This window comes from Antechinus flavipes, chromosome 2, assembly GCF_016432865.1.
Source record: "Antechinus flavipes isolate AdamAnt ecotype Samford, QLD, Australia chromosome 2, AdamAnt_v2, whole genome shotgun sequence".
Lineage (NCBI taxonomy): Eukaryota > Metazoa > Chordata > Mammalia > Dasyuromorphia > Dasyuridae > Antechinus > Antechinus flavipes.
The window spans coordinates 356,973,158-356,997,167 of NC_067399.1; the positions used below are offsets into that span (position 1 = coordinate 356,973,158).

At 39.6% G+C, this 24,010-nt stretch overlaps 1 protein-coding gene across 2 annotated transcripts in view; it reads left to right on the top strand.

Moving 5' to 3' along the window:
* Positions 1-5,971: 5,971 nt before the first annotated feature.
* JAG2 (jagged canonical Notch ligand 2) overlaps positions 5,972-24,010 on the top strand; it is a 156,041-nt gene continuing 138,002 nt past the window's right edge. For both annotated transcript variants that reach the window (XM_051978113.1, XM_051978114.1), the window contains exons 1-2: positions 5,972-6,493; positions 7,347-7,697. In XM_051978113.1, the coding sequence (XP_051834073.1) occupies positions 6,425-6,493; positions 7,347-7,697 (420 nt within the window). In that variant the 5' untranslated portion in view covers positions 5,972-6,424. The remainder of the gene's footprint in view (positions 6,494-7,346; positions 7,698-24,010) is intronic.

Below are 24,010 nucleotides of genomic sequence, written 5' to 3' on the forward strand. Positions count from 1 at the left end.
ATTCTTGGCAGAGTGCATGTTACTTGCCAGAGACTGAATCTCAAATTTCTAGTTGACTCTTCTGCTTTATATTTCTCTGTGTATAGATGATTGAACAAAAATTTCAAGAGACAGTTGTTTCCAGCTTTGGCATTAGTCTATGACCTTGAGTAGTCTAGAGTCACTGAGATGTCCAGAAGCTGGTATCTCAGTGGGAAGTGCTTACAAGGCAACTATACCTCTCTCTGAGGAAATCACCACCAGAAAGATAAGGAATCATGTATGCCTGGCTGGTCAGAAAGTATGGACTTTCAGTGTGTCGCTACCCAGGTAGTGCAAAATAACATGAAAATAAAATCTGCTAAGCAATCACACAAATCTTTTTGATGTCTTTTTTTCTATTATTGTTCCTATGAGTCTTTTGTAATGGATTATTATTTCATGTTTTAAGTATTTGTTTATGTGTACTTGTTTGTTGTATGTCTTTTTTGTTTTTAGCATGTCTTCTGTGGTGCAGAAAATAAACAGCTATCCTATAACTAATCCCTACTACTTTGTACATTGAGGAACTTTTGGGTGTTAAGCTTTAAGAGAAAACCTTAGACATGAGCTAAAACTGAACTTTGGTAAAGGAAATTTTCTTGAAATAACTCTAAGTAGGGCCATTATAAGTCCAGAGAGAGAGGGAAAAGATTCCCTCTCTTTGGGGCAAGGCTTTCTTAAGGCTGAATTTAAACTATGTGAGTCTAAAGCACTTTTGGGCTTCAGGTCTTTAGATACAAGTAAGATAAATTCTATTTTATGGGAGGGGAACAACATGCTTAAATATATATTTTGTAAAGAATAGCCTTCATTCTATAGTTTCTTATTTTAACTATTTGTTTGCTGCTGGAGTACATGTTAATTTGGATTTTGGTGCTAGCAAAAATTATTCAGATACCAACAATTGATAGTGTTTATATCTCTGGAATATCTGTAATCACTTCCTGCTTAGAAACTCAGTGGCCTGCATTCTTGATTTGCAGAACTGGCACTTCAGATCAGATTGTCTAAACAGTCTCAAACTTCATACAAACGCATTCAAGTAATTCTCTAGTTCATTTTGTATTTGAGCACGAACATCCAATTTTTAACCAAAATGGAAAAATTACTACTTTTTTAGGATAACCTATTCTATTCCTGGGAAGTTTAAGGCTAAATCTGCCTCTGAAATTTCTTGATCACAGGAGATCCATGGTCAGAGCTGTACTTTCCTAAGATTATTTTGCCATGTATTTACCAGCTGGTTAGAAGAAGGGAGAAACCAGAAGTAGAAAAACCAATTCCAAGGCAAATATAATAGCTCAGGTGAAAAATGATTCAGGCCTGTAATAGGGTGGTGACTGTGTGAGTAAAGCAAAGGAGAAAAACTGGGGATTCAGACATACAGAATCTATACCACTTGACAATTCAACATGAGGAGTAAGAAGGAAGAGTCAAAGATGATTCTAAGGTTTTCAACTTCTATTAGTGAAAAGATGGTGGTACTCATAAAAGAATTATAGATATTTGGAGAAGGAACAGGTCTAGGGAGGAAATGAAGTTTTTTGGAAATATCAGTTTTGAAATGTATATATAATGTCCATGTGGAGAATATGAAGAACACATAGCAGACAGTTGGAGATGTGTGACTGCAACTCAGGAGGAAGTATAGAATTTCTTAGTTAGATATTTTAAAGTTTCCATTGTAGAAATAAGGAAATTGAAGTCCAGAGAGAAAGAAATGACTAGGGTAAATAGGAGTTAATGGAAAAATTAAAATTTAAATCCAAGTTTCTTAATCTCCCAATCAGGGTGTTTTCCACCATATTGCTCAGCCTTTAATTCTTGTTGACCCAGTATATAGATTTCATCCAGTGCTGGGTCAGGAGTTAGATCTAATTACTAAGGAAGATGGATTTAGAGGCTGGTTCTTCATCATATAGGAAAAGAACTGAAGTCAAAAGTATGGTAATCCAAGGCCCTAGGCTTGAAATTTTAACATCTTCTTTAATGTATTTCTTTTTCTTTTTTCCAAATCCATCCATTCCCAAAAGTACTCTTGGCATGGTAAATGGTAAATGGTATATACACCATTCAATTTGAAGTCAAAAGACTAGCTTTGTTAGTGAACCATTGAATCACTTTTCAGGTTTGTAGGCTTGTCCTTCTGTAAATGAGAGCTGAACAACATGGTTTCATCCATCCATCTCCACAGTCCAGATACTAAGTTAAGACTTCCTTACCTCTCACATCTGAACTGTTTCATCAAGTTCCTAATTATCTTCCGGGTCATTGGTTTCTCCTCTTTCCAATTAATTTAGCATACAGCTGCAAAATTATCTTCCTAATGTGCAAATTTCTTTAAAAATCTTTACTGCAGGGATTCTAAATTTGAGGTCCATGAACTTGTTTTAAAACTATTTATACTTCTCTTTCAATCTAATTAGTTTCCTTTGTAATTCTTCATATTTTATTTCATGAATTTTAAAACATTATTCTGAAAAAGAATACAGACCTTCAAGAAGATCTGTGTCATAAAAAGCTTAAGAACTCCTGCCTTAGTGGCTCCTCATTTAATTAAACTTTTTAAAACCACATTTATTAGGCAGTTAGAGCCTGCGTTGTATAGGGAAAGGGAAGGTAAAGGTTTATAAATGGGGCCCTTGAATTTAGGGAATTCACATTTTGATAAGTGGATATAACAAATAAAAACAAAAGTTCAAGTTCAGCAGTTATCTATACTTCCTGGTCTATCATTGAAGGACCTTGATAGGATGGCCCCTCCTAAATTCTTTATTTTTCTCAGTTATCTGTAATCAGTCCCAGCTGAGAAAGTTTCTTAACATTCTTTAGAATCTAGCTTGAGGTTTCAGCTACACTTAAGCATTTCTCTCTTCAGTTGGAGACCTTTCTCTCTCTTCTCGATTTTACTCATTCTTACTTGTTCCTTCTTTCTTTTCTTTCTTTTTTGATTTGAGTTGAGAAAGGGACACGATTAGCAATTGGAGTGAGTGTGAAATTTGGGTGGAGAAGTCTCAGCTTTGTCTCAATTACCCCCCCAACTTCTGCTTTTGATCAGAGAGCTATCTTGCCAGCTCTGAATATTACAGAGGTATTAGGCCTCAGTGTCCTAGTAATTGTACATCTTGGACAGCATTGGCTCCATTTTCCCATTGGTGTCCTAATCTCTAGATCAGCTGGTAGCAGTGTCTGCATCATTGGGAGCCTGGGACAAACTGGATTCAAGGCTCTGTATCATATTCATAATACCATGAAAGGTGTGAAAGGTTAAAATAATTGAGCCTTTCAAGAATGGAAAAGGATTTTCTTCTATTTGATTTGTTCCATGAGCTTGAGCCTATTTTCTTCACACTCTTTTGTTTACTGAAGAAAATGTCATGGACTTTGGAGGGATGTGTTATACTAACTGCTCCCAAACTAGCTTAGTAAATACTACTTTCTTAAACAAATACAAACATAAGCACTCAAAACTAGCTGGCTAAAAGATTCTCCACTAGGAGGGGTTTAAAATAATGACTTTAGAGAATTACATCTGATCCCTAGAATTCTGAAGGGGAGATATAGTCTAGTTCTGAGAATCTACATAGCTGTATGGGTTCAAATATTGACTAGCTATGTGGCCCTTTACCTCTCTGACTTAGTTTTTCTCACTTGTTACACAGGGATATTATTTTTACTACCTAACTCTAGCATTGACACGACAAACCAAGTTGAATCTTGGAGACAAGCTGAATCCTGGAAGTCTTTAATAATAATATTGATGGTTATTCCCCAATTAGGGGATAACATAATAATCTAGCTTGTGTCTCCCAAAAGACATTTAGCTCCCTTTCTACCATTTGGACTAACAAAGACATTATCTCTATCACCTCCTGAATCACACATAAAATCTTCTCTTTGGTGTTCAAATATCTACATAACCTAGTAACACATCTCACCCCTTTCCAGTCTTATACTTTACAACTTCCACGTACCCTTTGATTCAATACCACTGGCCTCCTTGAATTTCATCAAATAAGATACTCTCTCTCTTATCATTAGGCATTTTCAATGATTGTGCCCCTATGCTTGGAATGCTCTCCCTGTTTATCTTTATCTCTTGGCTTCACTAATTACCTTCAAGTCCTAATAAAAACCCTATATTCTATAGGAAGCCTTCTCCAATTCCTCTTAATTCTGGCACTTTTCTTCTGTTGAGTATGTCTTATTCATCTGCAGATAGCAGGTTTTTCTGCTTAATGTCTAGACCTCATTAGAATGTGAACTCCTCAAGGGCAGGGACTGTTTTGTTTTATTTTGTGGGAGTTTTTTTGCCTTTATTTGTATCCCCAGAACTTAGCATAGGATCTGATATATAGTATTTTATAAATATTTATTGACTAAGAACATGTTTAAGACTTCAATTTAGCAAAAGGAAAAGTATTTGGGAAAATCTCTCCTTGAACAGTTTCTATCCCCAGAATTTCAGTTCACAGTCCAAGCTAACTTGAAGCACCAATTAGTAAAGTCTTTGCACAAATAGAATCACTGGTCCTAAGGCTGATTATAGTGAAAGCCCTCCCTCATTTAAATCCATTTTACTTGTATGTCATGATATCATCTCCCTGATGTGATGGTCCTCTTTGAGAACAAAGGACAAACAATTACACCTGATCTTCCAGGGCATCTCACACTATCAGTTGGACACTTCTAATGTTAAAACAAATAATATTAAATATGACAAATCTATATTAAGTGTAAGAGGCAACAGAGTAAACAGAAAGCTAGAGCCAGGAAGACCTAAGTTCAAGGTCATGAGACCCTGGACAAGTTAAATGATTTAACCTTTTATGGATCTAGACAACTCTTTATGATTAACTGGAAAAGGGAATTTCCCCATTCAAGAATTCCTTACCCTAGTCTCTAGCTCCTCTGGCAACTGTAGTAATTTTTAATGAAGAACAAAACCTAGTGGGGTTGGGGTAGGTAATCAACATTATGTGTAATGGTACCTTATATGATAATTGTATACAAATGTAATCCTTGACATAGGAAAGCATAGTTGGGGGGTGTTTATTGATGATGATGAAGGTGATAGTGGGGATGATATTGAAATGATTATAGTGAAAGTGATAATGGGAGATATTAGTAATGGTGGTGATGATGTGATAATGGTAATCTGGAAAGACGATGATGAAATTAAGAATGCAGAGAATGGTTAGAGTACATGATCTAAATCTGTGATAGTGATGATCAAGAATTCAAAAAGCATTAAAATTTTATATGGGATGTCTAAAATAAAATGCTATTTTACATTTATGAAGAAACTTCTTTAGTTTACATTCTCAAGTGCTTTAAAGTTTGCAAAACACTTTTAAAATACAATCTCTTCTTTTATACTCACAATAGTTAAATGCTATTATTATATTCATTTTACAGATGAGGAAACTGAGGTATCCGGGGATTAACTGTTTTGTCCCGTTGAGTTTGAAATCTGGTCTTCTTGATCATGTACGATATTGTACACTACTCTCTCCTTTCCTTTCAAAGACTGTGGGAGAAGGTGGATTTGCTATAAAGTTCAATTCTGATCTCAGCCCTGGGCTTGTCTTATCGCCAACCACCTTCCTATCTCTACCCCAAGACTCCTCCAACCTCATCTAGCCTTCAACTGAGACTACGGCTCAGACTGGGCTGGGCTTGGCCTCAATGCTGCGCAGCTGGGAAGTCAGATCCGAGCGACTACGTGGAACCTCTGCCATCTCAACCGAGTCTGCAGCTAAGGCTGTGTCTCTCTCCGCAGCTCTTTAAAACGAAGACTGGTGCCCCCCCAGCTCAGCCCCTAGCTCACGCCCCGCAGCCCGCCCGCCCACCTGCTGCCCAAGCTTGAAGCCCCACCCTCTCATGAATATGTAGGTATCAGTCCGCTTCTTGGAGTGGGTGAGCAAGCTGTCAGTCTGGGCTCCCGAACTTGTAGGGTGTCAATGAAGGGGGAGTAAGGGCGCACAGGGAGAGGCTGGAAGCTGTATACTGCAGCTAAGCAGCCAGTGTGCACCGGGAGCTAGATAGAGCCTGAGCAGAGCCAGAATAGCTACGGCGGCTAATGTCTCAGCTGCACTCAGAGAGGCGTCGGGCAGGAACTCGCACAGACCAGCACAGCGGGTTATAAAGCCTAGAGTCCTGCCCACCGTCTGCTTGCTGCCGGAGAACAGGAGTTGCTGTATTGAAGCAGAGGTTGCATGGATCTGAGCTCCGCGCTTGCTCCCGATTGAAAACGCGGCTCAGGTTCAGCGGGCCGCTCCTGTTCAGGCGGCGGCAGCGGCTGCGGCTGCAGTGGCAGCAGCAATAACAACAGTCACACCAACAGCAGAGAAGGCGGGCGCCCAGAGCGGCAGCGAAGGAGGAGGCTAAGGTGGCGGCTGCAATGCTGGAGCAAAGCCGGCGGATGGCGGCAACTCGCCTGGGGCTGCTTTTCCTCACTATTTGGGTTCAGGTAAGGGGCCCCGCGGACTTATTGGGAAAAAGATCCCTGCAGCCCCCTGCATTGCAGTGCAGCGGGAGGGGAGAGAGCAGAGGCGCCTGCCAACCCCAGGGAACTGGAGCCTCTGTTCTCTTGCAGCCTTAAGCATTTCCCTTCCTTTACAGGGAGGGGCCCGAGAAAAAGAGGGGGATAATGGGGCGCGAAGTTAGGGTTCCCCGTGGTAAGGGTGCCTTTTGCTCTTTACCTTTCTTAAGCCCCTGGGCAGGGGTGTGGGCAGCCCAAACTGGCCGGACTTTTGCCTTGTTTTTTTCCTCGTAACTTTAAAAACAAAAACAAGAACCACCCTTGTTTGCAAAGCCCTGGAGCGTGCGGGGCAGCCCGCCAGACGCCGCTTTGGGGCACCGGGGATGGCGGCCGCTGCTCCGCAGGGGTTTAGGGTGACCTCACAGTTAGGTGTTGCGGACTTGAAGCCTGGGCTGAATCTCCGGCTTATTTGCTCCGTGGCTGGTTATGCGCGCGTGGGGTGTGCCCTTGCCAAATCTGGGAGCTGGTTTGCAGACTCCAGGGATACTGAGCGTTATCTCTTCCCGCAGAGGTGGCAGTGGCTTCCTCAGGCGGCTGCAGTCCCTCCCCAGCCGCTAGCCTATTCTCCCCGCTCCCGGCTTCTTTTACTCTACTCCCCCGCTCTTAACGCCCCTCTTCTCCAAGGCCACCTGCAAAGGCCCATGGCGGTGCAAGCTTCCTTGATGCCGTAAGGGCTGGGGCTAGAGCTGGGTGATGCCCCTAGCGAACCTCGGACGCCCTCTGGCTCCAGCCCCCACCATTTGGTCTCCCCTCTCCTCCCCTCTTTGTGTCTTATTTTTAGGCGGCGCAATCCATGGGATATTTCGAGCTGCAGCTGAGCTCTGTGAAAAACGTGAACGGGGAGCTCCAGAACGGCAACTGCTGCGACAGCAATCGGACTGCTTGGCCCACAGGATCGGGCTGGACCTGCGGCCGAGATGAGTGTGATACATACGTTCGTGTCTGTCTCAAGGAATATCAGACCAAAGTAACCCCTACGGGGCCCTGCAGCTACGGCCATGGAGCCACGCCCGTGCTCGGTGGGAATACTTTTTCTTTGAGCGATGGTAGCAACACCGGCAGGAGCGGCTACCAGGACAGGGGCAGCAGAGATAGGGGCCGGGTGGTTATCCCTTTCCAATATGCGTGGCCGGTAAGAGTTCCCTCTCATTCTCTCGGGGTGGGAAAGGGGAGCAAGCTCGGCCACAGTTTCCTTGCCCTCTGGGGCTGTAGCAAGGCCAGCATCTATGGAAGGGGAGAACACTTGCATCTGAGTGGGGGGCACTATGTTCTGCAATAGGGAGGGTTCTGTCCGGGAAATAGCCACTAAGGCAGTCCCTTCCCTCGAACAGTTGGGGATGGAAGTGGCTTCTAGATGGGGCTGCACTCAAGCACGTGTGCTTGCCCGAATTGGGGGGTGAGAGTGAGTGGTTGCATGTATGTGCATGTTCGAGTGTATGTGTATTGGGAGAGGAGGAGGGTGTGGGTATATTCCTGGCACCTGATTTCCTTTAGAGAGGGGTGATGTTAGTATAAATCGGTCTCACTTGGATCTCCGGGCTGATTTAGGAATCCATGCCAGCGCAGGAGGCCAATTGCTTTAATGATGTTGTGTTGGTTTTAGGGCATGATGGTAGAAATAGCTTTCTAGGCCTTGGCTAGTGCACTGTATTCTTAGTTGTCCTCTTATAATCCTTGAAGCCAAGGCCTACCACAGAGCTCCACATACAATAAGTGTTTAATAAATTTTCAGTAAATTTTACAACGTTCTTATTTAATGAAGTAGCTTCTGGAAAGAATGAGGTCGTACATTTTGGGGAAATGTCAAGAGGGGAGCAAAGACTGGGATTCTGTTGTTTTTAGATCTTGATAGGAAGGAGACTAGAAAAATTCTATGGTTCTAATCTAGATTAGACAAATTCTGTTCCTTCAGGCCTATGGTAGTCTACTGTGTACACAGATAAGATTTAGTATTTTTATTTATGGGAGAAGGATAAGTAGGCCCACCTGGTCTGAGACTGAAGGAGGCTTTTAATTTCCCTAAAGCTTCTCTCTCCTTCCACTCAGTGCCTAAGAGATCACAGTTAAGGTTAATTAGCTACATCTTTGGCCTTCGAGAGCAGGAAGGCATGAGGGCTGCCCTCATCTCAAGAGGTAACTGAAGTGTAGTGGAAAGAATACTAGATTTAAGAGTCAGAGTATCTAACCAGTTTCAATTCTAAGGTATCCAGTTAAGCCTGTGTGACTTTGGGTAAGGCCCTTTTACTATTTGTACCTAATTTTCCTATCTGTAAAATGTAAGGAGATTGAACGAGATTTTCTCTTGCTCTAAATCTATGAAAAGAGTCTGCAAGTATCTTAGCATAAGGATTGTTATCTATAAGGGGGGAGAACTGTGTATATTGGGAAAGATTTCTCTGTCCAGTGTGTATGTTCTGAGCTGGATCCTTTTATTCATAGAAGTCTAGGGATGAGTTGTAGATGGCCCAATGACCAACAGAAATTTTGATGGAGGAGTTAAATGTTAACTGATCTAGGAGGAAACACAGCATACCAAAATGATCTTAATGGTAATAGGACTTTTCAGAACCTGAAACCTGTTTTCAAGAGAAGCACTGTAGATATTTAAAACTAGAGCAAGACCAGGGTCCCTACTGTTGGTTAAGTGTAATTCTGCCTAAAAACAGGATAAACTAGATTACAACACTTATTGAATCCTAGGCTATTTTTGTGAAATTAATTCATCATTTGGATGAGAAATAATCCCTGTTTTTGAATCATTTAATGATTTAGTTATGGAAGTTGGGGACTTATAACTGAAAAAGAATAAATGACTTGTCTTAAAGGCCAAGGGTGTCCTAGAAAGGCACAGGAACAGCTCGGAGAAGGGAAAAGTCATTGAAGCATGGGTGGGAAGGGAAACTTTGAAGAAAAAAAAAAAAAAGGATAGCATTTGGATACATAGTAAAGGGGGAGAGTGAATCACATAAAAGAACATGTGGAGGCTGGAATGAAGGAAAGACTCTTTATGAGGATAAACAAGAACCCTGCTTGGCAGGAACAGAAATGGTATGTGTAGGCAAAGAAGCAGCTGGAGAGATAGGTGGGAACCTGTTTGTGGAGAGTCTAGAAAACCTGAGGAGTTTTTGCTTATTAGCTTGGAGGCAATTTGGAGGCAATAAAGAGACATCAAATTTCTGAGAAGGGAAATGATGTGGGGCTGTGTGTTAAGGAGTTAAAAGATAGATTTAAGGAATTCCTTTTCAAATATAGTTTGGGCTGGTTGGTATCAAGTGTTTTATGATTTTGTGATTTTTTTTTTTTTTGTATGATCACCTTTGAGACTAAATACTAGTCAGCAGCCTGTTGTCCAGCAGCTTTTTCTTTTATAAAGAAGAGATGATAGGCTAAGGTTCTGAAAGGCTCTGCTTTGACTCCAGTAGGCCTGAAAAGATGGAGGAGTATTTATAATGGAAGAAGAAAAGAAAGGAAGTTGTTTTTCCTTTTGCCCCTTTATGAATTCTTAAGAGGCTACAGACAGAAGGAGCTTCAGGAATAACTTAGCTTAGATATTTGTTTGGTTCTGGACTCTCCCTCAGTAGAGTTTCACCTCTAGAAACCCAGAAATTGTCCCTATAAGGAAAGCCAGCTCTAATCCTATTCCCATGGGATATGCCTTTCAGATACTTGAAAGCATTTGTCATAGAGAAGACATTTTTATTTTGGCCACAGGTGGCAAAATCAGGAAATTCCAAAGAGGTAGATTTCAATTGGGTGTTCCAAGATGAAATGGGTTGCCTTGAGAAGTGATGATGATAAAAACCTGAATTTCCCATTCTTGTAGTGTTTTAAGTTTTATAAAGTATTTCCTCCACAACAACCCTATCTTTAGTGCAGAGATGATTGGCTCCTTTTGCAAGTCAGGAAAATGAAATTATGAAATGTTAAATGCCTTGCCCTGGGTAACATGGGGAGTAGATTATAGTTAGAACTTGGGTCTTCTGATGCCAACTTATTTTTATGATACAGGATCCATCCTGTATTGGAGACTTCAGAGATGATATACACATTTTTTATTGGGCAAAAGGTTTGCTCAAGATCTAGAGAATTAAAGTTACATGCTTAAGGATAAAGATAGGCTAAAGTTCAACCCAGATCTTCTAGTTGTAAATTTAGGACTTGTTTTAGGCCCCATACATTACCCTCTATTCCACCTTTCACCTTCACCAAAAAGAGAAGGTAAGGGAGTCTTAGTGAATCGAAATCTTCTTCTGTGATTATTTTGATCCTGTTATTAGGATAATTCTCCTTTTCAGAACACATTCCATAGCTGGAGTGTGTAGGCTGAGAAAGAAAGGGAGGAGAGAGACAGAAACAGAGAGATAGTTAGCTTAGTTAAAGTTTAGCTCAGTTCTCAGCCAAACCAGGTGCAAACCTCAACCCTTGTCCTCCCAGGCGTTCCTCACTCCCCAGTCCTTCTAGCCTGTCTGAGTTCAGGGACACACCATGGATTCTGTTCTCTTTTTCAGCAATAGTATGCCCTTTATTCAGTGATTTGGGGCTGCAAAATAAAGGTTGAGATGGGAACGGTTCTTTGATCTCCACCTAAGGGATTCTTGAGAAGCATTAGTTGTGGCATGAGAAGAATTGTTAAGTTCCCTCCTTGTCAGCAGGGCCTGTCCAGGGGTGGGCCATACCAAGTTGCTCCTGAGTGAATGAGGAAGAAGGTGCAGATTCAGGGCAGAGCTACACATTCATGTTTGGATAGTCTGGGCAGGTTTGGGCATATGTCCCCACTTTAACAGGATACCCCACTATGTTGTAAGAACCAAAGGTATCTGAAGCCTGATGGGGATGCTGGCTCATGGGACTGGAGTCTAGGCTGCTCCAAAGATTTGTGATTTTTGTGAACCTCTATCACATCATGAATTCTCTAGAATGTGGATCAGAGAAATCATGGTATTTTAACATTTAGCTAGGAAAGGGACCATAGGACTGATCTAGTTACCCCCCTTTATAGATGAGGGACATGACTCCAGTAAGAACAGAGCCTGTATTTAGCCCTCTGATCCCCAGTGATGTTCTTTCTACTTCACTAAGCTGTCTTCTGGAGCTTTGTTTGGGGATAGGAACATTTCCCCTTTTCTTCCCCTTTGGGAAAAGTTATGCTCCATTAGCTGTTGGGATGGGCTTTAAACAGATAGTTTGAACTTTTCCTACTTTTCCCAAAGTAGAGTTTGGGGCAAAGCAGAATGCTGCCCCAAGGAAAATTGCATCTAAGAAACTGAAGATTGAGAGCCCCCTGTGAAATTAACATTCATTTAATAAGACAGGCACTTCCCCCACTTCACAATGATACTATAAACAGGGCAGTTAAAACACACACACACACACACACACACACACACACACACCCAAAAGTCCTTGCAGTAAATAGCCCAGCAGGCCCGTTCAGACTTGCATTGTGAGCCTGTCATCTGTACTTGCATAATGCATTTGGAGTGAAGCCAAAAATGTTTTAAAATCACTACCTTAGGATATATTTTTTGCCCACAATTGGCAGAAGCAAAGCGAAGGGAGCAGCCAGAGGAATGTGGCTGGCAGACTTTTTTTTTTTTTTTTTTTTTAACTACTTCTGTTTCTCTCCACCCCACTATGTGAGGATTTCACTTCATGGTTCTTCAGTGACCCCAAACCAGGAGATTTATCTGTCGAGGAGCTGGCATTTAAGTAGGAAGTTAATCAGGGTGGTTTGACAATTACCAGCTGAGATGGGCAGGCAGTAAAAAAGTTGGACTGGTCATGAAATGCTTGTGGTTGAGGTCCCTAGCATCCTTACATCTTTTGAGAATTGAGTGAAGGGTGTCTATCTGGAGGGGAGGTGTCATAATTTTCAAAACTAGTTAATAAGATAATAGCCCTGGTTAGGGGGAAAAAACTGGATTTAAAGTCAGAACACCTGAGTTGACCCCAGTTCTGATACTTAGCCAAAGCCAATCCCCTTCCTCTTTCTAGGCCTCAATTAAGTGGTTGACTAGATAAATCTCTTCTATTTGCAAATTCCATGATCTTGCAAAATAATTTTTTTGAAAAAAATTATAAAATTCTATAATCTTATACATTTATAAAAATTGTTTTGGGGAAGAAATTTTACTAAATACAGAGGGTAGCCAGGTCCAGTCCTGACTATAAGGAAACTTAGGCCCAGAAGAAATACTGGGCCTGGTAGGTATTGGCTTTTTTCCCCTTGTTTCTTTGAACTTCTATTGGCAGAATCTATATTGGCTTTGATTTGCATATTGATGAAACCAAGGACTTTTGATCTCCCAAAAATTTGTGTGGGCAGATCGGGCCTAACTACTACTTTCTCAATATCATGCTCTCACTGACTTTGATTAGGATGCAAATTCTAGTTTCAGGGTGTCTGTGCTTTGACCTTGAATAAGTCCCATTTTCTCCTGTAACCTGTGTTCATTTATAAAGCAAAAGGGATAGACTTGGTAATGTGAGTTTACTTCTAGTTTTTAGAGCATGGCAAGCTTTGGGTGTAATCCTCCTTCCATAGCGTTCTGTGTTGGATACTTTTTAGTTTGATTGGCGTTTGTGGGGGGGCCTTGGGTATTCCGAATTGCCCCTTTCCCCTCCTTCCCCTTTAACTGTTCTCCTCCCCGCCCCCATAGCAGAGTAAGTTTCTGTTTCTCCTGTCTTGTTAGCCAGAAGCATGATGATATTTGCCTTCTGTTGCCCTGACTTGCTCCCCAAGAGCATTTCAGAACTTGGGGCTGGAACCAAGAACTTCAGGGCTTCAGCTCCTCCCTAGGAGCATTGCTTTTATTTCTAGCTCAGAAAGAGCTGTGTTGGAGGTTAGATCAAGCATTTTTGTTTTATTGTATAGCACTTTATGGTACTTCTTTTATGGCTACAATACAAGGTAGAATGAGATTTGTATTTGTCTGATTTTCTCTACCCTGGCAGATTAGGAGTTAAGTAAAGCAAAGAACCACATCTAATTCAGTATGATGTGAGGGATATAGAAGGAGGAACCTGATCTCATTTCTATACTTATGGTATTTAAAGAATAGGATTGCAAGCAGGAATAGTCTCTGTACTCGAGCATCTCAGGAGACAAGAGAAGCAATGCTTAAATCATTCATAGTTTGGGAAGACTTGATTCTTTGAACATGATTGAAGGATGGCCTAGCTTGAGATTGAGGAGCAGACTTAAATGTAAGACCCTTAAAAGTATGTAGAGTGTGTGTGTGTGTGTGTGTGTGTGTGTGTGTGTGTGTGTGTATAAATATAGAGATATTCTGAAACTCCTAGGGTTATAGAAAGAAGAGGTTACTGTTGGCTAGATTATGTGGGAAGTCTTCATGGAGGAAAGTGGAATTTATGAGCTGTAGCTTTTTAGTGTAAAATGCTCCACAATAGAAAGATATTTTAGAGAAGTTCTTTGCCTGCTGTCCCTAGACCCCTACCATTTATTTCTTAATGTTACGAACCTTAATGTTACGGGTTCTGCTTGAAACCCACCTATAGTACCAGACATACCTTTCTTTCTGTGTCCTGGGATTTAATTCTTCTTGCTTTTCCCTACCTGTCTCATTCCTTGGTCCTGAAAACATGAGGCAGGAAGATGGAGTTCAGGATTTTGGTGGCAATTTCTATTACTCCCTTCTGTGTTAAAATTGCTATTTATAACCTTTAAATGTTTCTATTTAAGTGGGCAGATGGGTTGACTTTTTGCTATGGGTATCTAACTCTGCCTCTGCTGGAGTTGGTAGTGGTGGTGTCACAGAATTTTGCTGTTCCTTATTCTCTTTCTGACCTATATATTCCCCAAGGGTCCATTCTTGACAGTTTCTCAGGTTTTTTAAGGTTTTTTTTTTTTAATACTATTTTCCTTGGCATTCTCATTTACTTTCATGAACTCAACTATCAATTCTACATAGATGAATTCTAGCTCCAACCTCTCTTTTAGCTTTCATATTACACTTCCATCTTCCTCGAAGACCTTTCCATGTATACGTCAAACTTAGCCTGCAAAGCTTATCTTTCCCCTTAATCTTGCTTTTCCTTCTGCCCACTATTTCCTTCAGTGTTGTCACCATTTTCTTGGCCTTCCATATTCTAATGCAAAATTAGCAAACTGGACTACTCATTCTCTTCATCTTGTGTTTTCTTGCATTTGTACTTTTATTCACATGCTCCTTGTCCTGGAATACATTCCCTTCTCTCTTGAATTCCTCCTGCCCATCTTTTAAAGCCTAATTCAAATAACACCTCCTTTGGGAAAGAGATTAAACATTCCTGTTTCTTTCAACAAAGTCTCGCATGGTCTCTCCTCTTCTATCCTCCTTCAGTGTTGAAAATGATGACCCTCTCTGATCTCATAAAGCACTTACCTAGAAATTCTGTAATGAACTTAGTTCATATTGTTATGTCTGTGTTTTCTCTCTCCATAGACCATTAACTCCTTAAATGAAAAAACTGTGTCTTGTCCAAACCTGACCTCTGCATATGCTTAACATTTCTATTTTATTTGTTTGTTTGCTGAGGCAATTGGGGTTAAGTGACTTGCCCAGGGTTACACAGCTAGGAAGTGTTAAGTGTCTGAGATCAAATTTGAACTCTGGTCCTCCTGACGTCAGGGCTGGTGCTCTATCCACTGCGACACCTAGCTGCCCCAATATGTTTAATATTTCTTATGAATATACTTATTAAATGAATGAAATGTGGGACAGCCTTTACTTGAAGTGAGGGGGACAATATTAGAAATGAGAACAAGTTATTGTATTTTATTCTTTAAGCACTTGGGTAGATCTGTGAATCCTGCTGAGGGACTCTGTGTGTGTGTGCGTGTGTGTGTGTGTGTGTGTGTGTGTGTGTGTGTGTGTGTGTGTGTATAGAGGATATAATGGAATATAAGATTGTGTCTTGGCATGTAATGGCAAGCCCAGAAGTTTGAGATATGTTTGGAAATACAGAAGGCTACTTGTGACCTTGTAGCAAAGTGCTGTGGCCTTGAAGCATGATCAGAAAAGGTGAAACAAATGTGGTGGAGTGAAAAGAGCAATTGATTTAGAATATAGATGACTTGAATTTGAATTATGGCTGGCTGTGTCATTGTATGTGTGATTTTGGATAAATACTTGCTCCAGGAATTATTTTCTATTTAAAAATGAATGAGTTGTTCTATATGGTTTTCAGGATTCCTTTCCAGCAGTAATATTCTGTGAGTATGGACTTCTTGTAGAAATAGACTTTTCTTTGTATACCTTTGCCTACATTGTTTAATTTCTTCCTTCCTTCCCTCCCTCCCTCCCTGCTTCCATGTATGTACATGTGTAAAGAGACCCGGCATAAAGAGATTAAATAAATTACTTGGAGCATGCCCAAAGTAAGGTAGCCAGATGTACAGATACTGAGATGAGGCAATATGAGGATGTGTTATTGAAGATGTTTAGAATGAAGAAGTAAAGCCTCAAGGGGAAGTACAATTGAGAAGAACTTTCATTTTAAAAGACTGTTAGACTTATTCTGCTTGAATTTAACAAAACTACACATATTTGGGATTGGGTCAAAGTTTACAGAGAAGCAGATTTCAGTTCCAATACATGGAAGGACTTCCTAACTCTAAGAGCTGTCCAGTAACAGAGATGATGGGTTTGTCCTCTTGATTGAGGCCTTTTCCAGTTTTGAGAATTTATAATCTATATCCTTGTATGGAGAAAGCTAAAAGCTGAATTTCTGGATTGTTTTTTTCAGGGAGCTTTCTCATCATTGTCAGAAAAACAATTCATTATGGCTCACAAATGCTCTATTGGGTTTTTTCATATGCTTTCAGTGACAACCTGGTAGATAGGAGATTAGGCTTTTTTTTTTTTTTCCTACAGAGGTTTGGGTCCAGATCCCAGGATCTGTTGTTGGAATCTTTACAAACTGCTAACTCATTAGAGTTGATAGATTATTGATCTGATCTTACAAGAAGATGTTTTGGGCCAGAACCTGAAATAAGATACTAAGTAGAATTAATTGATACAATGCTTGTGTTTGCACCTTTACTCATTGGAGTTCACACATTTGGGAAATTTCAGGGTTTAGTATGAGATATCTGAATTCACACCTCCCTTGAAGCTCTTAGGGCCAGAGAGCACTATGGGAGAAAACCCATAATCCCATTCCCTCAGAAGAGTCATATATAAGCCAGTGAAGAGTGATTCATTCGAATATTTTCCACTTGGCTGACTGGTAGCGGAAGAAGAGTTTTGAGAGGAAGAAGCTACCAGTTGAGAGTTGAACGGGAGATTGAGAAGGCTCTCTGTGGTGGCTGGGCTCCTGCACTTCCCCGACTGAGACCAAGCTGGTCTGAAAGACTCGCCAGAAAGCTAGCTGAGCCCCAAGTGAAGGAGACAAGACATTCATTCCATCTTTGTGCTGACTGGAGGCTGAAGAAAGCAGAGGCAGAGGCTGAAGGACAAAACCTTTGGATATGGAGACATTCGGAGGGAGCTCTTTCGTATAAAAGAAACAGACAGAGGCTCTCGGACAGATTTCAGCGGAATTACATGAAGAGTCGAGCTGGATTGGAGACTGAAGAAAGCAGAGGCAGAAGCAAAGGACAATCTGCAAGAGCTCTTGGAACCAAGCAGAGAGATAGGCCTCAACTAACCAGGCTATTTTGGAAGGAGAAAATAAACGTTTGTATTTTTACCAGCTGGCTGCATTTGGGTGATTATTACTTTCAACTGCAACTAAACTGCCTCCAGAAAATTTCCCTGAGAAACCTACCTTTTCTCCCAGAGAAAACCCTCCTTATTATATTTTAAAGAAGAAAAAAGAACACCACAATCTGTGATGGGGATTGTTGTTGCTCTTGCTTGAAGAGGACCAAAATGACCTTACTTTGTTGGAATCAAGACACAGTGTGGTTAATCAGACCCATTTGAGCTCAGAAGGCTCTATTACAGGTAGGGTACAAATAGTCCAGATGAACATTTGGAGTATATATTTCTCTAAATTTGCATATCTCATATTTCTTTTGAATTATCGCAATTCCTCTTTGCTCATAGAGCACCACAAATTTTTGAAGGGAATGCCACGTTGTGCAGTCCTCTGCCAGTGTCTGCCGTGTCTCACAACTGGTTCCAAAGTTCTTCCGAATAGACCTTGAAAGTATCCTTGCATCACTTCTGACCTCCATGTGAGCATTTGCCTTATGTTCTCTATAAAAATAATCTTTTAGGCAAAAGTTATGTTTAGCATTCAGCAGTATAGCCAGTCCATTGGAGTTGCACTCTCTGCAGTAATTCTTGAATTCTTGGCAGTTCAGCTCCAGAAAGGACTTCAGTGTCCTTTTCTTGCCAGGTTATCTTCCTAAGACAGTTCAAGTAAAAGTAATTCAGTTTCCTGCCATGGTACTGGTAGACTGTCCAATTTTCACAGGCTCACAACAATGAGTCAGCATAGCAACTCTGTAGATTTTCAATTTGGTAGGCAACCTATTACCTCTTCTCCCTCCTGATTTCCTTTGAAGCTTCACAACACTGAGCTAGCTCTGACAATTCATGATTTAACCTTGTCATCTTTATGTATATCCCTGGAAAGTATGCTGCCAAAATAAGTGAATTACTCACAGCATGCACAATCTCTCTATTTGCTGTAACAATTATTCCACGTATGACTGATGTGCTGGCTGATGGAGAACATCTGTTTTTTGGGTGTTAATTTTTAGGCCAAAATTAGCAAAGTGATAGAGAATCAATCCATACTTTCTTGCTTCTCAGCCTTAGAAGCTACATTGATTGCAGTCATCTCGAGAAAAAAAAAATTGAGTACAAACTTTACCTCCACTTTAGTCTTGGCTTATAGCTTTTTTTTTTCCTCTGAGGCAATAAATATGCTAAAAAGCATGGGAACATCCTCCCACACAGTCCTGCTTCATTCCATTAGTCATTTGTGACTAAGAAAGCTCAAGAGCATCATCTAGTACCCAAAATAAATGCAAGCATACTATTATGAACTTGGAGTATGATATTCAGGAACTTCTACAGGCAGCCAATTTTTTTGCCATGATATTCCCAAGGGTCTCTGGTAGTGAGTTTTGTCTTTTTCCAGGAATCGTACCAGGAATGTAGTTTTGACTATAGTGTGTCTCTCATTAGAGTTGCTAGTTGAAAGTGGAATAGAGAGACACTGAAGGCAGGATGGAATGTTTGATATAGATTTGACTTGGATTCCCTGGTACATGAAGACTAGACCTTAAGGACAGCTTGTTCTGGCAGTGCTGTGGGAAATGTTTTGAAACCATTCCTAGCTTCAGAATGGGTAAGGAAAACTTTATCTTGATCTTTTATTTTCTTCCTTGGGACCTTTTCTCCCTCATCTTTCTAATATTTTTAGAATATCATCAAAGTTGAGCCAACTTGTTTGGTAGAACTGATAAATATATTGGAAATTTGAGAATTGAAAAGATTTAGAATTCAGGCCTTGATGGGGAAAGGATGTGTGTAAAAGCATACAGGTCTATAGTAAGTTCAAAAAAATTCAAATAAAATAGAATAAAATTCAAACCTACGTCTTGTTTATTGGAACTTAATATAAGATAGGGTATGAAAGATTGAGGCTAGGCCCTTCCAGATGACATTTTCATGTCTTAGCCTTGACCTGCATCTCTGTGTGTAATTTTTGGACAAGTGTAACTTGTAAGTCTTCTATTAAATATATGGATTGATGGGGATGTGTTAGGTAGGGAAAATAGTGTGTGGTATAGTTGAAAAATCACTACTTATTCACTGTGGATGGAAGACAGTGTGGTGTGTTGGGCTGGAATTCAGATCTATATTCTAACTCATGCAGTGCCATTGACTATCTTTGTAACGTTGTAAGGCCGCCTCTTTGAGCAATCAGCTTCCTACCTGAATAATGAAGTAGTTGGATCTAAATGGGTCCTTCTAACTCTGTGATTCTAGGTTGTTTGAAGAATTCGAGCAATTCAGGTCACTGTGCATTTTGAGCTGACAGGTGACCAGCGCTATCATTCCATTCTTGGCTCACAGTCCCAGGCAGATTTCCCTTTGGAATTAATTCAGACTGAGTGATAAACTCAACAAACATTGAGAGATACCATGCTGGGTTATACTAAGTGACTTGTTTGGCTCACAATCAGTTAGTAAAGATTTATTAAGTGCCTACTATGTGCCAGACATTGAAGATAGAAAGAGAGGTACAAGACAGTACCTGCCCTTAAGAAGCCTAAAAGGAAACAAAAACATATTTTAAAAACTGTATACAAGATAAATATGAAATAAGAGATGGAAGGCACTAAAATTAAGAGGGGTAGAAGATGACATTTTAGTTGGTAATTGAAAGAAAGCCAAGGCATAGAGATGAGGAGGGAGAACAATCTAAGTTGGAGAAAACTGCCAGAAAAAATGATCAAAGCGAGAAATGTGTTTTGCTTGTGGAATAGCTAAGAATTGTTACTGGATTGAGGAGTGTTAGGGAAGTAAGGTTTAAGAAAACTGGATAGTTAGGAGGAAAGTAGATTAGAGAATTTTGAATACCAAACAGAGCATTTTGCCTTGAGGCAATAGGAAGCTATTGGAATTTATAGGGAGGGTGATATTGTTGGCTGAATGGAAGGGGAATGGATAGGCAGATCCAGAAGAGGGCTACTATAATAATTCAGGCTTGAAGGGCCTATAACCAGAGGGGGCGGTGTCAGGAGGGAAGGAGAGCATATATAAGTGATGTTGTAAAGGTGAGAGTGTGAAGAGTTGAGAATGTTAGTTCTTCATCTCTAGAATTCTAAAATGGATCATATAATTCAGAGCTAAAAATTATACTAAGACATAATTCAGTCTAAGTTTCTTATTTCACAGAGGAGGAAAATGACCCGGAGAGTGAATTCATAAAAAGGTCAACATGGTAAATTGAGTTCTGAAGGTAGCTGCAGCCAAATGGATGGCATCAGAGCATCACTTGTCTAGAAATGAACTGTGTGCAGGTCCAGAAAGGGATTCAAAGCTTAATTGACTGGCTTAGTAATGGCAAACTCAGGGAGCTGCTGAAAGATTATTGAGAGAATGACTTAGAATGAGAAATCCTAGGAGGCTTAGCTTACTTTCTCATTTGGTAACTTTTCCCCTTCTTCCTCATGATGGGTGTTTTTGACTCCATTACATGAATCTACTATTTTCTGTATTTCAGGGAAATTTTCCCTGCTGAGATCTGATAGATAATCTCTTCATCATTTTGACCATTTTAGGAGTTAGGAGGTTTTTCTTTTCTATCTGGCATTCTTAACCTTAATCAATAAATGTGGTTTTCAAAACATTTTTGGTAATTACATTCAATATAATTGGTTTCTTTTGTAATTCTATGTATTTTATTTTATTAATTTAAAAACATTATTCTGGAAAAGTGTCCATAGACGTCACCAGAATGCCAAATTGACTTATCTTGTAATGTCTACTCACTTGCCAAGAAAAACAGGTCTAATCCTTTTATGTGAATCTTTCAAATGCTGAAGTTAGCTATCATATCCCCCTCTCTTTCCTTCTCCAGTGTTAACATCTATTTTTTTCAATTAATCTAATTAAATACATCTTCAATCAATCAGGTTTATATTCCCCTGAATGCACTCCAGTTTTAAAGTACCCTCTCCAAGATGTGGTATCCAGAACTGAAGATATATTCTCAATGTCCTCCTGTTCCTAGACCCTTAACTTAATATAGCCTAGAATTACATTAACTTATGGGCTTCTCTGTTACATTTTTAAAATTGATTGAGATTGTAGTCCTTTAATTTTTCCAGGTTAAAAAACAAAAACAAAATCTAAAGTGTCACCTAGTCCCACAATCTGATTCTTTCTTTATATTCTAGACTATTAAAGTGGAAGTAAAGAAATTTAAATTGAATTAGGACAAATATTACCACATAAGATTAGCTCCATTTCTAGAAATGAATCTAGAAATGAAGAAATCTTCTGGGACTATAATTTGATTATCTAACGTGTCTCCCTCAGCTTCTTCTTCTTAAATTTGATAATGATGCCATCTGTGCCTTCATCTAAGTCATTGGGATGTAGTAGCAGAGTAGCAGAGTGCGAAGGACAGAAATGACCATCCCTCTTCCTCAGTAATCCTCTAGATACTTTCTTCCAGATTGATATGATTTAACTGGATCTCTGTCAGAGGAGTGATAACTTATAAAAACTGGTCACATTGTGGATTTTTTATCTACAATCTCTTGAATATAGAGATTGGGCTATATATGTGGTTGCTCAGGTTGCTTCCAACATGAAATTTTGTAATTCCAAAGTGCTATTGTCATGGTGTATGTTTTTGACTCCCTTTCTGAGTTCTTAGGAGAACCTGGGGTCCATGTGCAAATGATGAAAAACTTAAATGCTGTACTAGAATCTAGCTACATAGTGCCTATAACATTTGTGCTATCAATCTAGTCATGTCATCAAAGGAAAGGAGATTAGGCTGACATGTCTTGTTCTTAATGAAACCTCACTGATTTCTTGTGATCAGCACTTTTTCAGTGCTCATAAACCATCCCTTTAATAATGTCTAGAATTTTGTCAGAAACTAAATTTTACTGGCCTGAGGTAAGAAGAATTCACTTTCTCCTTTTAAAACTCAGGACATTTTCACATCTCTAGCTTAGAGAAGCTTTCCTGTTTTGTTTGTTTGTTTGTTTTTTAAGATCTCTGATAGCTGGACAGCAGTCATATCTATAAGGTCTTTCAATACCCTGGTGTATTGTCCAGGGTTCATCTGTCACTCTGAGGCACTGTTGCCTCCTCACTTATTACAAGTTTCACACTTAGTCATTTTTGCCTTGGCCTTATCAGAAACAAAAGTCACTTCCATGCCATGTCAAGATATTGAAGTAACAGTAATAAATAATAATAGTAACATATAGTACTGTAAAGTTTTGAAAAACAGTTTTCAAGCACTCATTTGAATTTCTCCATATGAGGAAACTGAAGCTTAGCGAAGTTAAATAATTTGATTATTTAAGTGATTAATTAGTGTCTAAGGGAGTATTTGAATCCTTTTTTTTTCTTGACTCCAGATTCAGCATTTTTGCCCTTATGCTTTACCATCATTCAGTAGGATTTTGTGGAGGTGATTTTTTTCATTACAACTCTTCAGATTCTTAAAAATGGTCATGACTTTCCCATTTCCTCATTCTCCTCTAACCTTCTCTTTAAATAATTCCTTTAATTTAAATAATCCTCTTTAATATTACTAATTATTTTAAATATGGCATAGATTTAAAGACTAAAAATGGATTATTCCAAGTTGGACATAATTCACTTCATCAAGCATGTATTCAGTGTCTCTTACATGCTGGGCACTGAAATGCAAAGACAGAAATGAATATATTCTTGTGTTCAAAGAGACTGCATTCTCTTTGGTGGACACACACATATAGTATCTATTTCTAAATAATAATAATAAAGATAGCATTTATATTATGTTTTAAGAATTGCAAAGTGCTTTATAAATATTATTTAATAATTAAATAAGAAATAAATTTTGGGAGGTAGGTGCTATTATTTTTTGCACTTTATAGATGTAGTAACTGAGGCAGACACAGGTTAAGTGATTTGTGCAGGGTTACACAGCTAATAAATGTCTTGAGGTAAGATTTGTATTCAGATTTTCCTGGATCTAAATCCAGGGTAATATTCACTGTGCCATCTAGTTGCCTCTGAAATGAGAAAGCATTAAAGGCCAAGGGGAACAGGATAGACTCATTTATAAGGAGTCATTTAATATGAAGGTAGGGATTCTAAGAAGTAAACATAAAGAGAGTATGTTCTAAGAATGAAAGACAATGGATGCAAATGCAAGGAAATGGAAAATGAAATGCCATGTATGATGTATGAAAGTCTGATTGGGTTACAGCATGTATGAAGGGGAATTATATATGATAAGGCTGGAAAAGTAGATTGGGGTGAAATTATAAAGAACTTTACTTGCCAAATAGTATATTTTATTTTTGATTATTGAAGCAGGAAATCACAGGAGTTTATTGAGCATTTTTTTTCAGATGTATGATTTAAGAAAATCAAGCTGATATCTTTGAGTGGATGTCAACTATGTCAAGAAGGAATTAGACCTGGTAATGACTTGGGCAGGGAAGTCAGTAAAAAAGCTCTTGAAATAGTTTTGAGTGAGGAGATGAAGGTCTGAACTAGAGTAATAGCTATTTGAGTGAAGAGGAGGGTCAAAATACTGTGGTATATACAACTAATGAGATTTGACAAATGATTGGAATGACATAAAGATTGTAATTCCAGCTAACTTGAAGAATGGTACTTTTCTCAGCAGAATTTGGGGAAAAGGGTGAAGTTTTGGAGAAAAGAATCTTGTTTTGGAGATTTGAATTTGAGATCTGAGGAGGAAGAGGAGGAGTAATATCTAGCATTTATATCATGCTTT